At 35.4% G+C, this 18,048-nt stretch overlaps 1 protein-coding gene across 3 annotated transcripts in view; it reads right to left on the reverse strand.

Annotated features, from left to right (window-relative positions):
• Positions 1–379: 379 nt before the first annotated feature.
• The window catches only part of NCKAP1 (NCK associated protein 1), a 59,826-nt gene continuing 42,157 nt past the window's right edge, over positions 380–18,048 (reverse strand). For all 3 annotated transcript variants that reach the window (XM_083865140.1, XM_083865139.1, XM_083865141.1), the window contains 8 exons: positions 16,212–16,305; positions 15,521–15,603; positions 15,006–15,086; positions 10,845–10,938; positions 9,654–9,770; positions 5,797–5,906; positions 2,784–2,873; positions 380–2,296 (listed from right to left, as the gene is read on the reverse strand). In XM_083865140.1, coding sequence (XP_083721266.1) covers positions 2,180–2,296; positions 2,784–2,873; positions 5,797–5,906; positions 9,654–9,770; positions 10,845–10,938; positions 15,006–15,086; positions 15,521–15,603; positions 16,212–16,305 — 786 coding nt within the window. In that variant the 3' untranslated portion in view covers positions 380–2,179. The remainder of the gene's footprint in view (positions 2,297–2,783; positions 2,874–5,796; positions 5,907–9,653; positions 9,771–10,844; positions 10,939–15,005; positions 15,087–15,520; positions 15,604–16,211; positions 16,306–18,048) is intronic.

Here is an 18,048-nt window from a genome sequence, read left to right on the forward strand (position 1 = left end):
CCACCTGATTCTTCCCCAGCTTTTCCCTTGTGTGGTTTGTTCTGAGCTTGCCCAAGTTCTTGCAGGAAGTAGTTAAAAAGCAGTAGTGTAGTTAAAAAGGCATCACCTCAGGGATTTGTGTGCCAGCCACCACAGGTAAGGACTGCCACAGAAACTATCATGTCTAAAAGGTTCATGCCTAAACCTAATCCAACTGTGTAAGAAGCAGCTTCTTGCAGAGATACCACACTTATTACCTATTTATCTGTGATAATGTGTTTTCTAGATTTAGTTCCCTAACACTACAGACAGTGGAAATCTGGGATCTGAGGCAAATGGACACATACAATTGTTTTGTATTTAAAAATATTAAAACCACAAAATAAGTTATTTCTTAAACTTGAGTTTTTCAAGAGTCCACCTTGAAAATAGGCATTGTTTTCCCATAAAAGTCTACATCATAGTCAAAATCTTAATTGAAATCAGAACATTTGAATGTATTAGACTATAAATATTACAGAGTAGAAACTCGTAAGTCTTGCATTCCACCTAATTACTTTATGAATAAACTTCTTCATTATGGTACTAATTTACCAATTTAAAAACACTTCCATAGTTATAACATAAAATGCATAATTAGGAAAAATATAGATGTACTGTCTTACTTCCTTAGGACAATTTTATTCCAGTACTTTTTTCCTCTGGACAGAGGAAGCTATTGTAACTGAGCACACAACAGCTCTTTCATAACAGAAAAAGTTACCAGCATGCACAGAAGTTGCACCAAGAACAGGGGCTCTATACAATGTCCAGAGCCTGTTGAGGAACACACAGCTTTTATACATCAGGGATTACAGAGCACAACCATCTGGTCAGCTTTCAGGCTAAATGAGCCCATGCTATCCTGCAAGGCCAATTTGCATGACTGATAAAAAAGGGACTATTATACATCTGTCTCAGTCATGTCTGATGTTACGGTTTCAGCAACATTTGCCTGTTCTAGGATTATTTCAAGTTTCATACTTTAACAATACACTTATTTCTATGGGTACAACTGGCATTGCTACATACTATATAAATGCTTTTCTTGCTTTATTATGTAAAAATAAGATTTAAAGGATAATGGCACTAAACTGACATTTTAAACATTGTTTTTAATTCCTTCTTCCAACTTTTTACAAGATTCGCTATCGCAAAAGGCAAAAGGTGAAGGATTAAAAGAAGTCTTCACATAAAAGCTCTAAGGATTGATATTTAATGAACTGTGAGATATAAATCAATGCACAACAGCACAGTTAAAGCTTAAAATACTAGGATAACATTTATATTAAAAATAATTCACCTACAGATAATATAGTCTAGTGTTTATTGTATGTTATGGAAGGTACACTTGAATTTCAAAAATTTAAAACATATAAAAAGTGGTTAAGGGCTAACATTTTATCAATATATGATAAATGTGTAAGAATGTTTATTATACAGCAGGGTACAATGGTAGTGTTAATGCCAACAGGGCACCACAGAAGTTAGTTTAAAAAAAATTTCCACTATGCTTTATACAAACACCACCACTTGCAGTTGTTTAAGAGTACTGGGAGAAGATCACTGTCTGTAGGATAAGCAGTCCTATAACATTTTTAATGTTAGATAGTGTCATAGTACGTAGATCGGTGAACGTTTCAAAATAAAACTAGAAATGCTGTAATTACTTCACAGAAATGCACATCCAATATTTGTTTTCAATAAGAACAATAGGTACAAGTTTATAACTCTCCCTATTTGAAATAATTTACACACAGATGAAAGCTACTCTATCTAAAATAATCACTACATACATTTTTCTTCTGGGAAATAAACAAGCAATTTTTGTTTTGCATGATCAATATCAAAAAACATATAGCAGAAGTAGTATTTTTAAAACATAACTGGTGCTCTAAAGTTAAAAAAAAAAAAAAAGAAAAAAAAAAAAAAAGGAACGAGAAAAAAATTTTTCCATAAGTGTGCAACCTAAAATCAACCAAGCTTATATTGTAGTACAACCATAATTAAGAAACCACTGTTTAGGAATACAACTTGATGGAAAAAGTTTATAATTCACAAAACTGTTCATCAGGCCATAGAGTAAAATAGCTCCACAGTTTACAGATAAAACTGAGGCCACACAGATGCGTGCTATGTCTTATCTCCAGTTAGTAGATACTTAGGCAGAGGATGTAACACTTTGTTTGTAGACAGCGTGGTATGCATTTCTCAGCAAGACATAAGGGAAACAAGACTCCAAGAGATCCATTGTCAGGAACGGAGACTCCTGCACAATCTGAAAAATACCAGAAACACAAGGTTTTGCAGAGCAAAACTGCCTGCTCCTGATAATCTGTTTCATGTAGATCCTTCCAGCCCACATCACACCGCCACTCACATATTTCACAGTGAAAATAAATTGCACCAAGTTCAGAGTAGTGTTTCTCTCTACATTTAAACTCACTGCTTCTCAAAGCAAGTATTTTCCTTTCCTATATAAATAGTCATCTTCCAAAAGACACTGAATACTGAGAGGAAATCCTCAGAGCAGAGAGGATTTTCTCCTTCACACTTTGAACACTTCTTAAATGTGTGGTATGTACCAAGTGAACAATGAAAATTATTTGAACAATGTGATACAATGTTCTAAGCAATAAAGGATGATGGCAATAATAGGTGCATGTTGGGGGAGTGGAAAAAAAAAAACAAACCTGACAGTAGAATGCCAAGAAGAACAACATAAAAATTATTTCCACTGGTTTGTGAAACACACAAATACTCACCATGTCTAGTAGTAGGTAAACAGATTCTCTGTTCCTTGTAGTAGTTTTGTCTGTCTCCTGGCCAATCTTCAGTAGACTGGATGATGCAAGCTATATAAAATGAGTATTTCAAAGCAATAAATAAAACAAAGAATTGATGAGCTTCTGATATTTTGTTACACAAAGCCCATGGACTCTGCATTGTACTGATAATGACAAAGGAAAGCAAAAAATCCTGAGCACATGAACCATCACTGGGCTTTAGTCTCAATGTGCCATATTGCAATTATTCCTAGTAGTACATTATGCACATTCCCAATGTGCATGATTCCTAGTAGTGTTTAATAAATGACACATGCTGTTTTAATAGAAAAAGTGAATTAATTTGTTGCAGAGAACTTTTTGTGGTAATCATTGGATGACAGTTATGAAGTCTTCTGAAATCAATGACAGAACTCTCAGGGGATCAAAGTCTCACTTCTGTCCTTCCCAATATACAATTCAACTTACTGCATTTTTGTAAGGTTTAAAATTATTAAAGTTTTTCCTGTTTGAAATTTTAACCATTTTCAACAGAATCATTTTGGAAGAAATGTCATCTTAACTATCCATTAATAATATTTTATCAATATACCTTCAGTATACACTAACTTCATGGTTAACAAACTGGGCCTGGGTAAAAAATATTCATAGTAGCTGTAGTTATAGTTAGCATCTGTAAGCTGATAGGATAGCCAGTTGTGTAAACTGGTGGTATGATTCAATATGGAGTAGAGACTAGACAAGGCAGAGTCTTGTTAGTCTCTAAAAAGGGGGGAAATGATGTCTTGATTTTTGTATTTTTCTTTTATGTATTCTCTGTATTCTTTACACATATATTTGGAGCTCTGTAGTCTATTATTGTGTTCTAGCTAGTTTTCCCAACACTTTTTCATGCCCTTTACCCAGGCAGAAAGACAAAACATATTCCAGAGCTCTGAGCCCCAGGGGGTACAAGACCCCTATGCTATCCTGGTTCTTCCTGGGTACCAAGGTTGAGAACAACTCTTCAAGACACATTTTCATAAACAAAGGACAGCTAGTACCAAGGGGAGGGCTCCAGAGAAGGGGCTTGACCTGGGTTGGTGGGGGGGAATTGCATCACCACTTGTCCTCCTAATTGATGCTTTTTGTCAATTGTGCTAATTTGCTAAACTTAGAAAAACACCATGTGTGGATGGGCTTTTGTGGACATTCTTCCATAACTGCCCATGGAGCTCCAATAAAGATGCACTTTTATATTACCTCCCATACTAATATTATCTCAAGAGTGTGTGTTGTTTCATTTCTAGGTTGAAAAAGCATCACCATAAGCAACCCTATTATCCTAGTTTTAGAAGATATCCTAGTAATTTCTAACATGTACTTAGGTATCTACAAGCTCAGGATCACAGAATACAGTAAAATACTTAATTTGTAGATGCCTTGATACACCATGTTTTCATGACTTACAGAAATTTGAAAAAAAACCCTTCCAACTTTCAGATGTACAGTCATCATTTAGGCCCTCACAACAAGCAATGGCAACATGCCTAAACCACATGTTTACCAGAAAAGGATTTTAAATTAAAATACTAACTTGAAAAATCTCACTCAACATTCTTCTTGAAAAAGCTGCCATGAATCAATTTTTAATATGAAAGTCAATATGAATACTTGAAAAGATACATAGTACATACTCATCAGCATTAAAGAACCTCCTAAGTTTTTTTTCATATTTAATTAACTTGGACAGGAAAGCAGACCATCTTCAGCAATAATTTTCTTCTCAAGAGAAATGTTTTTCTTTCAGACTAACAGTAAGTGTTAAAAAAGAAAGATTAACAAAATATCTGAAGCATCAAGTCATAGTCTGTGCAGTAAAAGCAGTGGTCTGAAAGCAGTCCATAAACACTGAAAGAATGCAAACCTCATACCAAAAGTGTTTTTATCACATGAAACTATACTGGTTTCCTTCACTTGTCAAATGTATGCAACTTGATACAACCATTTCTCTTTCATGTTTTACATCCAGCAGTTGCATTAGACAAGGTCAATGGCCAGAGGGGTTTTTTTCTGTTTTACAAAATGCAATGGATTTCCACAAGTGAAATATTCTTTTATGTATTATATATATAATAGAAAGATTATATTTTTTAAAAAAAGAAAAAAAAGTTGTTTCTGTGAACTTCTAGTTACAGAAAGTTACCTAAAATAAAGAGGGAGGGCCTTCTTCCCCACACATTTTAATGCCAAACAGAAAAATCAAAACCCCCTCAAAACTGATAGTAATTTTTAAAAATTGAAGTGATGCTGCTGTTTTAATCTTTAGTTTCCTTCAAGTACTGGTTAATTAACAGCCATTTAAAAAATTTTATTTCTACGCAAGCAGCACACCAAAATGTATTTAAAAGACATCACCATGACCTTAAAAACTTTTGGTTTTTTTTTTTTTTTCCCTAAGCATCACCAAAGATTTCAGTAGCTTTCATATTCAATCTACTTGGAGGCATAAAAAAATTCCTCTTCCCGACTACCCCTGTAACACTGTCTCCTGGCTGTTCATGTTTAAGAAGAGCAGGCATGTCAAAAGGTACAACACAAAAGCCACTCTGAAGTTTATTTTACTTTTTCAAAGAAGGTAACTAACTAAAGTATCCATCACACCATGGGAAAAAGTCAGCTAGACAGAATTTTGATTTTATATGCATTGTACTTTTTTTTTCCCCAGTCATGGGTCACACAATGTGAGAAATGGTATGTACTAAAATACTAGAGATTGTACTGAAAAAAATTAGGACACTTGCACTGATTTGCTCCTCTAACTTTCCAACATCACATGCAAGTGTTTATAAAGAACTACTGCAAAATCTAATCTATGTATAGACATGTATATAGAAGCATACAGAAAATATTCTTCTCTCTTGTGCATCAAAAGCAGATTCCTATGAAATCAATTGCATTGCATCCCAAATCAGCAGCACATTTTAACAAGCGGGAATAAAGTTATACATACAGCCAAAAATTCTTTCAGACGGTCTTCAATGCTCCCCTTGTGGATGGTGAATAAAGCTGCAGCAATCTGATTGATGGCTTTTGCCAAGCAGTGAATGTTGTTGCAATGCCCTAAACAAAAATAGACGCAAATCACCTCAGCACTACGTTGGAAAAGACAGTATTCTTTGGAAAATATCACCAAAGATAAAGAGATTTGTGACAGTGAAAGAATAACTTTTAGCATCTTACACAATGGGAGCAAGGTACTCTTCCACACTGAGCTTGCTATCTGGAAAGCCACCAGAAGTACAGCTCTCCCTTCCAATTCCTAATGGTCACAACAACCTGAGAAACAACCTGGGGTTTTTAGAAATAAGGGATATATTGGAAGTTGATTTGGTTTTTACAAAACTTGAGAGTGTTAACACTTACTAGGCCAAAAAGACAGGATTTTCACAAGCTAATTGGCCATTTCTTTCTCCCTCTGTGTAAATGAACATCTCATGCCCAGTATTCCCCAAAGAGATCTACAGGTACTCAAGAACAAAGGTATTCTATTGCTGATTTTCATATGCAACATCTTGCCTAAAATTCACCTAGGCTCCAGAACCCTGGAAGGTGGTTAAATGACACCAGTTTTCACAGAGAACAGAAGAACTGCTCCTCAGTAAACCTGATATCTCTTCCAGGCAAATTAAGTCAAATATACCACTTTACAACAAAATTAATATACACTTGGGTAAATACCTTAGGCAAGTGTGAGCATATGAAAAGGAGGTAGTCTTTGAAGGAGTTAATAAGTACTCAAGCATGCAAGCATGCTGATTCTTAACTTATTTTTTGACCATTGTTGAGCAATGAGCTCATCTTTTCATTCATTTACCCTGACTCCAAGTTCATGCTTGAATAGCGAGGTCAGCTGGACCTCATCACTCCACATGAGAAAAATCCATTTCTTCTCCATGCTTATCACTATTGTTACTTAAAATTACTTTTAGCTGTCATTTTATTGCCCAGTTTACTCAGAATCATACCTCTCTGCAGCTCTTCACTCCTCTAATACCCTCAGCAACTTCACATGATATATAAATTTTCTCACCTCACTCTTCAGCCCCCCATCCAGGTGAACTGTGAATATACTGACTAGTAGGTCCCAGTGAGGATCCCTGTGGATCTCCATCAGCAGGGCCCCCAGATTTGACACTCCAACTTTGTCTCCTCTTTTTACATGAACATCAGTCAAGAAAATCTGTTCTGCTTAATTCTGATTCAAATATGTGTTTGTCTTTTAAGAGGCTATTTTTTTATTCAAGAGATTTCATTTTTATGTCTCAGGCTGTAGAAAAAGCATCAACAAGGGAATTCAGCAAAAGAACTGTTGTCTTCCAACTCATAGTTTCAAGTATTTAGAAAAGAATGAGGGCTCTTGCAGACTAGTATTCTATTCTACCCTCTAGGTGACAAATTAAGACCTCTTTGCATTTGACTAGCAGTTCAGATTCTGGACTGGAAGCAAAAGTAAAGGTCTGTTAGAGCCTTCATCTGGAACTAGTGGAAGAAACATACTTGATCTGAAGCAGACAGAGGGAATACAGACATTGCTACAGCTGTCCAAGCACTGTCTATATTTGGGAGATATGTCTTGCCAGATTAAAAAGCTGAAACTCCTTCAAATCTGTGACTCGTTGATGGATTAATTCAGGATTTGTCCAGGGAATTTACTTCATAAAACAGAATTTATTAAATTCACATTCTGGAAATACCATTTATATTAAGTGTTTCAAGCCAGATGTTCTACAACAAGGGTAGAACACAAGAAAAAGTAGTGTTATGCAAGGAAGGCAGAAGTGACAAAGTCTATTCTGTTTGTTGAGTTATTTTTGTAGAGAGAACATATTTTACGTATACCTTTTGCTAGATTTTCCTCTCAATAAAAAAGCCCACTCAGTAAAGAATTATGTAATACACAAGTCATGTCTCACAGAACCAGTAGCAACTCCTAATATGGGCTTATTTGAGTCCAAGATGTAACTTCTCTCCAGTCAGTTTCATGACATCTATTAACTGTACTTGAAGAACTCACTTTGAAACAAAGCTTTGCCTGACTTAATATTAAGATTTATTTAATGTAAATAAAACCACATAAATTGGAATATTTAAGCTACATGATATAAAACAGGCAGAAGATTATCTGCTTATCTTCAACAGAAGAATTATCTGTTGTTTCAGCCTGCTAAAAACATGATGACTAAGAGGGTCTCGGGAATAGAGGAAGTTTGAGGAAGGCAAGCCCATGTGAGCTTTAACCTGCTGGAGAACCTCAAGATAGCTTGACATATTTTTAGCAATTTATTTGCAGAGGGGTAAATGTGAAAATATAATCACCAGTGAAAGTTTTAGTGCTGCCACCCTGGAAAGCCATACAGGTTCTGAGACTCTGGAGTTGGTATGATCCTTTGAAGGAGAAATTGGTAGCAAGAAGTGCTTCCAGAGGATTTCTTTTACAAAATTATAGCTCATTTTAAATTAAGAGATGTGATCTTATATACACATAAACAAGTTCATTTGGACTAAGTAAAGACAGTCAACCTGACTGTCTACAAAGAAGGAAGTTTCTACCTGTGCACCTCACCAATCACACCCTGCACTCACCTATATTCCTAGATTTTTATTCAAGTATCGTGACTGGGAAAAAGCTTGCAAAGAGCAATAGAAATACTACAAGAGCACAAATAACAGGAAACAACCCTGCAGGTTACAGATTGTTCTCCCAATTCATCAGAAAAAGCTTTTAACTTGTAAATTCTTTAATTTTCAAATCAATATTCAAGTTCTACTCATACATCAGATTTATTCAACATTTTCCACAACTGGCAAAGTCTATGCTATCTGTTTTAAAATGAAACTAGAGTCAACAGATCCCTAATAATTCAAAACTGAAGAAAAGGCTGATTAATCCCATGTAAAACCCAAAAAAAATCCTGGGTTTCTAAAAAATATGATTTGCATACTACATCAAGTGACACAGAAAGCTTTCAAAAATTTTACTATTTTCCTGGTACTTTAATTTTTCAGAAGGCAGTTTACACTTATTTTGTGAGTTACAATTTTCAGCGAATTAAAAATAATTCAAGTTTAAAAACTAATTAGAGAAAACATGCATCCCAGTGAATGGAAGCAGTATAAACATGGTCTTTACATGAGTCACGTTACATATTACAAAGGAAATAGCTTGAACTGCAAAAGGTGACTTTTGTATGTGTTGGAACAGTACTGTCTGTCTTTTTTCAACTTAAAAAGAGAAAGAAAACTGTGGATTACATGCAGAGAACTTTGTTGAGACAAAGATTCTTTTTTTTTTAAGAAGAAAGTTGAACTATTGTATAGAAAATAATTCTGTTCACAACTTACACCTTCCAGATTCTGTTTTCAAAACGTTATGCTTGGCAATACGAACAGTATATTAAATATAGAAGGGACACCTTGTATGACTGGCCCAAAGCCAATGTAAAGATTACTAAAACATTAATACTTACTAGAATATATTATATTAGATAGTAAGTGTCACACTAATTAATGCAGAATGTGTGCTCTAAGTAGTCCATGTTAGGACAAGATTGCCCCCTGCAGTGTCTGAACTGTTCTGAAAATTTCAAGTAACAAACTAATTTTTCATAGCAAGTTATCTCAGACAAGAGTTAAGTAAATGCTTTTTAAAGTATTTTCAGAGGAACTTACCTGAACAAAGGCTAACTGATTTTTAAATTTGTTCACTATAAAATGTCATTAAATATTAAAGGTGAATGTATTCAAGACACTACCAGACCTATTGTGAAGACAGCATTCCCAGCAAATATTGAGCAAACTCTACATTACCTTCAATGGCAGGGCTATACTGAGACATCACATTACTAGCCAAAGTAGGCAAGGAGACAGCCACGAACACCATTAAAAGGCAAGCAATTTTATATTCTTCTTCTGGACTAATGTTTTCTAAAAACAAAAATAATAAAGTTCTTTAATTAAAGAAGTAATCTTGAAATATTTCCTTTCAACTGCAGGTAGATTAGAATGTTAAATGTTTGACCAAATTGAAATTTAAAGCAAAATCCAACAAAGTCAATGTTTGTATTGTGAAAAGAGGAATATTAATGGCATCTTCTTGCCAAAAGAAACAGAGTAGAGCTGCAAAATGTCCAGTCTGTTATCCAGAACAAAAAGAAGGCACTGCTGTGCTATCATTTCTAACAATTCAGTTTCTAAGTCTTTAATATGATGAGCAGAATAGTTATCTTTTCATGCTGGTATAAATCCAATTATTGCTCTAAGGTCAGAAGAGCTTCTGTTGCACTCTCCCTTTGGCAAATGAGCAGAAGGTGATGGTGCACTCATTTCAATTCACACCCTGTGCTTACAAAAATAGCAGCATCATCACACATTAGCCTAAGATTAGTTTTAAAAAAGTCAACAATTAGAGATATACAGAATTTATCTCTATGAAAACTCAATAAAAGCAAAATATTCCAAACTCCAAAATACAACATCATAAAAAAAAAAGCTTAGATAGCAGTGCCTGAAAGCAAGGAAGAGGAAGCATGACATATGTTTATTTTATTTTTTCCCTTGTAAACTTTATGTTAACACTTGTAGGACACACTGGCAACAAAATATTGTGAAATTGTGAAATTCATGAGCTGCATTCAGGTCCTAATGCTAACTACTTAGGTGACAGATTTGTTAACACCTGTGCAACAGAACTGATCAAGTTGTTCAGAGGACAGTCTTATTATTGTCACTGTTCTTAAATTACAGCAGTGTTCACCATTAAATTCCTTCTACAACTACCTGTTATCCTTTCCTAGGTCAGCACATCCATTCATGCACATTTGAAAAGATTCTCAAGCTAACACCAATAAACAGAAGGCACAAGTAATTCATCCTCTTATGCCATTTATGAAATTTATTGAAGGAATACAAAGGAGTCAAGACATATAAGTTTCCTTCCAGCACTTTAAACACTTCTTTCCTCTTTTTAACATTTGTATTTTTGAAGTTAGAACTTCTTACCTGATTTTTGGGAAGACAGTGCTACGACCAAGGCAGGATCAATCTCACAAGGCAATCCAGCAGCTGATGACAGTTCATATACATTCATTGCCACCTGAGGACCAGAAGAAAGACAACACTGAATGTAAAGATGATGAAGTACAGTTTTTGCTGTCATGTTTAAAATGAATTTGAGGCACTAAGGAATTTCAAAGATTTGGCAAATATTAGACAGAAACTGTGGATTTTGTTTGTTTCTATCCTCCACTGAGCAGCTTGTCTGTACTTTATGTACCAGATGGTAATTTTGTTGTGTCAAGCCAAACAAAACTCATATACTTTCCCACATTACCTCCAAAGCAACACCCTGACTTCCAGTTAACTGTTTCTACATCTTTCTTTAATGTTCAAAAGAAATTTATGTATTTTCTCCACCAGATCTAAAGGATCAGCTAACATTTACAAATACAGCATTTTTAAACAAAAGCCAAAAGTCACAATCTGGTGAGACAGTAATGGAGAAATCTTACAAGATGCAAATGTTATACAGAGTCAGTGTTGATTGACTCCAGGCACCAAAAATCCTAATCTGGGATTTTTGGTGCCTGGAGTCAATCAACACTGAAAAATCCAGTCTGAAAAATCATCTGGCCACAGCACTTGGAGGAACTAAGAATATTTTGAAATGTATTCCATTTCCCAGTCCATCCCAGGATGTCTCTTGCTACCATTAACAAGCATTCCACACTGTTGTTTTTCTCTTTCCATTTACTATTTCAACTAAGTTTCTGAAACTATAATTCATATGATTCTGTGTAAAAGCAAAATACAGGAAACACTAGTGATGCCTTACTGCCATTAGTATTTGGGAAGTTTTACACTTTTTCCCATAAATTCTCATGGAGAGTTGAGCAGCTCCATGTGGTGAATATTGTGCAGACTATCCTTATGTGCTCCAGCCTGGCTACCTGAGGGCAAGCTTTGGAATGAAAAGCATACAATGCTGCTTGCACAGCCCTGCATGAAAAGAATTACAGAGCATATGGACAGGTTGTGGTTCACAGCCAAGAGGCTCAAAAGACCTCCAGAATGGTTAGGGTTACAAGGGACCTTAAAGCCCATCTTGTCCACCCCGTTCTATGGTCAGAGACACCTTCCACTTTCCCAGGTTGCTCCAAGCCCTGTTCAACATGGACATTTCAGGGATGGGGCATGCACGGCTTCTCTGGGCAACCTGTGCCAGGGCCTCCCCACCCTCACAGTCAAGAGCTTTTTCCTAATATCTAACCTTAACCTACTCTCTGTCATCTTAAAGCCATTCCTCCTTGTCCGGTCACTGCATCCACAGTGGAACAAATGCAAGCCTGTTTCTAAAAGCCTCATAGAAAGCTCATGAATTTAATATTAAAAATATCAAAAAAAAAAAAAAAGAAGAGATCCCCATTTTGACAGTTACCCCAAATCATAAGTTTTGAAAATAGTAATATGAAAATAACATTTCATAACAAGTATTAATTTTATCAACAGCTTTATAACTATTTATACTTTGCTTGGTAAATTCAGCACATATGAAATTACTATGTTATTATGTCATAAAATATGCCCCATAGAGCAACTGTTCCAATCCACTGTACAAAACCTTGTAAAGATCTGTCTCTTAATATGCCAGAAAAGAAAATTTGCCTTATTGTCCCACAAGAAGATGATGTTACCTACAGTTTGTCAGCTGAGTGTGACAGGGCCAGGAGAAAGCTCAGACAATGAGCTGCTAATTGTCCATAGAGGTTAACTGTTAGCAGGCTCACAGAACATTCCAGGCTCCTCCAACAAGATGTTTTCATGACAAAGCTCTGGCAGAGTTGTGGGGGAGTACATGTCAAGAGTTTCCAGTATTCGCAACAGGCACTATGGACTAGATTAGCCAGGTCTGGCTCCTCCATGCACAGTCCTCCAACACTATCCAGACAAGCTCTGAACTCTCCAAAAAGTCTACATGGCATCACATCACACCATAAGAGATGATATCTATGGTTGGTATCATGTGTACACCAGCACAGCACACCCACAGCAGTTAGAATTTGTAGAAGGGAATACAGGTGACCTCACCCCTGATAAGTAACAGCTGTGTTAATTAACTAATACAGCCTCACCCCTGATGAGTCACAGCTGTATCCAATAAAGATAAGTGTGATAAAGGGGAGTGGGTTAGCTGGGGAGAGGACAAGCCAGGAGCTTGGTGCAGGTAGAGTCAGTGAATGGTTGGGGTCAGGATGGCTGAGGTGTAAAGAGGAAAAAACCAGGGCCCTTTTCATGCTGTGATAAACAAGAAGTCTTTGACTCAGCTCATTTCTACTCTCTAACAAGAGAGCTGCTGCAACAAGAATTTATTTCACACACTTATAACTAAAAAAACCCCCCACACTAACACACAAAATAGGTGTATTTAAGAATCACAGAACTACAGCAGAGACAGAGAAGGCCAACAGCCAAATATTATGTGAATCAGAAGGCAACTAGGTAGTGCTATGTGGCAAAAGCCAGACAGCAGCCCTCAACAGGGTTTTATTTCACAGTAGATAGCTTTTTTTCCCCATGCAATTAGTCCAGTGACTGTAAATTACTCCACTGACTTCCAGAAAAGAAGCAGAAATTATTACACTTTCTTGTATCTGCTGATACTAATGAATTCAGTGATGTCTTTGGGGATCCACTAAACTCTTTCAAACGATCTGTTATCATCAACTTAAAATATTAATGGTAAAATACTGTCTTCAATGATTACTGTTGCAGCCTTTTCAGCACTTCCTTGATACCAGAGGGTGTAAGATGCTTTCTGAAAAAAATCAAGCAAAGCCAGCAGTGAGCTTCCCATCTCATCTCTTCTGGATGCTGATTCCTCAAGTTCAATAATGTATTGAACATGATGCTCTGGTGATCAATGATTTGCTCTGCAACTACAGGTGGGAATTTTAGAAAGGCTTTTCTTGAGAAGTACAAAGGCAACTTGCATCATTTTTATACAATTTTTATCAGGAGCTTATATATTTGAAGTCAATTTTCCATAGCACTTCCATAGAATTCCTCTGTTATGGTATGAATTTCCATGTTTTCTGGGACCTCAGACATTCATGGATGGTTTATCAGCATTGCAAGTTTCAAAGAGCATGTGATAATATTTTGGAATAAAATAGCATATATGTAAAATTTCAGTAATTTTAACTTAAAATGAGCCAGAATATAACTGCTGAACTGTGTCTTCTGAAATCATGAAGCTCACAATGATGAATTCTGAACTTCTAAAAGGAGGAGGATGTTAATGTTATTTAATGAATTTTCATGCACAGAGAATTGTTACTTTCCTCAAGAGTTAACAGCAAAATGTGAACTTCAAGTTCAGGGATAACAAAATATTCTCACCCTTAAAAATTATACTTTTCTCAAGAGCAGAGTTCTAAAAGCTGTTTCTGGGAAAGTTAAAAAGATGTACATTGTATATCCCAGTACATATTCTCTGCAAATTAAACTGCTGCAATACTGTTAAGCAGCTGAAATCCTTCACAGACTCCAAGCTGCAACAAGAAATTAAAACCCTGCTCGACTTCAGCTACTGTGCATACGTGTTCAAGAAGCCTTGTGATGTAGCAACAAAGGTTTTTGGATAGAAACATACTCTCATTCAGAAGAAAGGTACCTTATTTAAGCTACTAATTTTTTTTTTTTCTCAAGCATTTCATACAGAGGGTTCACAAAAAAATTCAATTTAAGGTCAGCATCAGACTTACTGCTATTACATGCACAGAGCTCCAACCACCTAGAGTCCTTGAAATACTTAATTTTACCAGCTATACTGCTCACAGTGTAAACTGCTCAGCATTCTTCCCCTTGTCATGTTTTAACACTTGAAGTGTTTTAACACTTAAATCTTGTTCTTAAGTCTATGAAAGTTCTCAAATGTGATCACAGGCAGATGGAGACTTGTGCTTATCACTTGGTTGTGATTTTTTTTCCGCAGAACAATAGGAGGCTGCAGATCCACAAATAACTAAGCTCTTAAGGAAAAAAAAAAAAAAAAAAAAGTGTTCTTTGTGTCTGGATGTTCAACACTAAACATGAAAGTCTTGCTGCTTCCATAGTTTCAGTAAATTCCAAAACAAGTCAATCACCCGTTCAGCCAAACATTACCTTCATGTCAGTCTCTCTTGGAATGTGATCTTTGAAGTCCTCAATGGAACTTACAAGGAAAGGAATGTGGTAGGATAAGACCTAAGAGACACAAACAAAATGAAAAAAAAATACTTCCAATGTTAATTATCAGTTAGACACTACCATTATTTCACTGGGCTTATTTTCTTTTTTAACGGGTTTTTATTTTACACATTTGTATTTGTTTGTAGATTTAAGACATTAAAGCCTAATAAATGCGTGAAATAAAAGCCTTTAAAATGAGTAAACACAGAATGTGATCTAAACTGAATTTGATGTTCTAATGTAACAGTTCTCTAAACAGTAATCAAAAAATAGATTCCCTCACCCCAAGTTGCAATTTGAAGTTCAGTTACAACTGAGTATTGCCCTTTTACCCACATGTTGTCCTTTTAAGAAGTAGCATTCCTGAACAGTTAAGCTTCAAATATCCTATCATTCCAATAAGTTAAATCCAGTGAAAATGATTCAGAACATATTCAGTTCTTACTTACATCTCTAAGTGCTTCCTGTGCCAATGACCGGAAAGACAAGATAACACCAATAATTGTCATTCTCTTCAAAACACTGTCAACAGCTGAAAAGAGAACAATGAACAAAGTGTTGATGTTTGCAAGCTCAATTCTTCAAACAAGAGAAACAAAATATTTAACAAAATATTGAAAACAACAAGGTACTGAAACAAAGCCAGTCCTTAAAAGAGCCCAAATAACCAGTGCTAAAGCAGGTTTTTAGAGCTGAATCCACAATGGGATTTTCAGTATATTTTCATATACCACTTCCTGGAATGAAATCTAGTATACACAGCTGCCAGTACTGGATGCTAGCACTGGTTCTGTGCTTTCTTGAGGACAAAAATGTCTCTCTATTGTAATTATTTTTTCTTTCACATTCCAAAACTATGTACCAGGCTTCCATATTATTGCTGTTACATATTATCATCCCTGAATTGATGTTCAAAACTCATCACTAATATAGTGCCTGTGCACTAAAATACACTGAAATCTCACTTTGTACATGAGAAGACTGGAAAAGTTTGAAATGATCCATCAGTCTATAAGAGCTCACATACATTTTGCTGCTTATGGATACTCTAAATACAGAGAAATTAATTTTTCCCCGTTTTCTTTACAAAGATAAATATAAAAAATAACTATCTTTAGGAGGATCTTGTTAGATACCCACATGATAATCTTTTAAAGAGAGCTGCCATCTGGTCTGGCTTGTCAAAGCTGGTCCTCATTTGTGTTAGAACTTCAACATTTTCCACCACAAGTTTCTATAAAGAAGCAAAGATTCATATCAGCTATAGATTTCAGCATGTTAACTGGATAAATGCCTGATTTAGGACATTTCAAGTTGCCAGAAAAGCAACTAGCCCCATGGAATATAGATGTACCCACTGTGTTCTTAATGGGAGTACAATAATAATATTATCATCAGTCACTACTATACACAAAAGCAAGCTCTGTATCAAAAAGCAGAGGATTAGATACCCCTCAGAACATGATTTTTGTATTGAGCAATGTGTATCACATCTTAAAGGAATGGAATGTAATTCTGTAAAAATCAGACAACAGGTCCTTGTGCCACTCAGCTTTTTAGAAGAAAAGTGTACATATTACAATAAAAATATAAATTCATAAAGTAATCAATTCTTTTGGATTGCTGCTTTTACTAATTATGCTGAAATTTAATGTTGGTAAAATTGAAAAACGGAATCAAAAGTGGAAGTCAGATTGTTAAGCCTTGGTGCAGTTTATTTGAAATTTTCTTCCACTGTAATATGAAAAAGCAAAAACATACCTCCAAGTCCCAACACTTTAGCCTGAAACAGTTAAACTCAAGTGCAGCAATTTTCATTTCAGTTTGGCCAAAAGAAAAGAAAATGTGTCTGTTTCTAATTTTTAACAGCTCTCATATAAGCAGCTTGCAAGATTAGAGTACACATAATTACTTTCCTGAAATCATTCTCCAAATATTTATCAGATTAAAATTTAAATTATAGAGATTGCATAAGTACATCTCTAAAATGTCAGATCTAAATTTCCTGCTAGCTGAGGAATTTAGGCTGTGCCAGGCTGTATTTTTAAACTCTCTTCAAGCAAAAAATAAGTAGCTTATTCTTATAAAAATATTTTTGCAGTGTCAATGGTAAGTACTCTATTTTAGAAAGGGAAAAGTGATTCTTTCTCTTTATGTAGAGGACAATCAACAGCTAAAAAAATATAGATCTCTTGTGTTCCTCTGAGCATTAAAGTGTTTTTCCTTCTGTTTAAAGAAGACTTCAATTAATGTTTTGTATCATAAATTAAATCAACATAAAAAGAACTGAAGTATAGAGGGAGAAATGAAGATATTCTGAATTGGAGGTGGTCTTCCAAAGTGATTATTAATAGTTTTGTTTTTCAAGTAGGTGCATTCCAACCCATCTTAATTTCCAGAGGAGGCAGCAGGAAAAATTAATATTCATCAAAAACATGGGGCATTATAAGTTTGGAACATGATTATTTTTATTTCATAAAATCTAAGAGGCAATACCTGCCAGGAACCTACTGCTAAGGATCGACGAAGATCTGACCTTTGATAATTTTGGTAACTGCTTCAATAGTTTTATTTTACTTCAACCCACCCTGAGAACAGGGCAAAACATAGCATCTGGCAAGCAGGCAGATTAAATTTTAGAGTAAATATTCCTGTGACCACAGGAGGAGAAAAAACCAACACAATCTATAATGCTGCTATGAAATGAATAATGGTGAAATAAATGTATACTCCCACTTTGTATTAAGTAGCCTGTGCAAAGCAGATCTGTCACTGTATCAGGATCATGCTATTCCCATAAGCTCAAATCTATCCATAATTCACCCACTCTCCTACTTTCTTATTTTCACTGAAAAGCAAGGAAAGGAATAAGCTATACAAAATGCAGCAAACCAACCAAGAGTCTTAAAGGTCCCTTCCCTTCTGATGCCTAAGTTTTTTATATATTTTTCATACATTTGTAGCTTTGTAGATTGCT

This window comes from Zosterops lateralis (genome assembly GCF_965231275.1).
Source record: "Zosterops lateralis genome assembly, chromosome: 7".
Classification (NCBI taxonomy): domain Eukaryota; kingdom Metazoa; phylum Chordata; class Aves; order Passeriformes; family Zosteropidae; genus Zosterops; species Zosterops lateralis.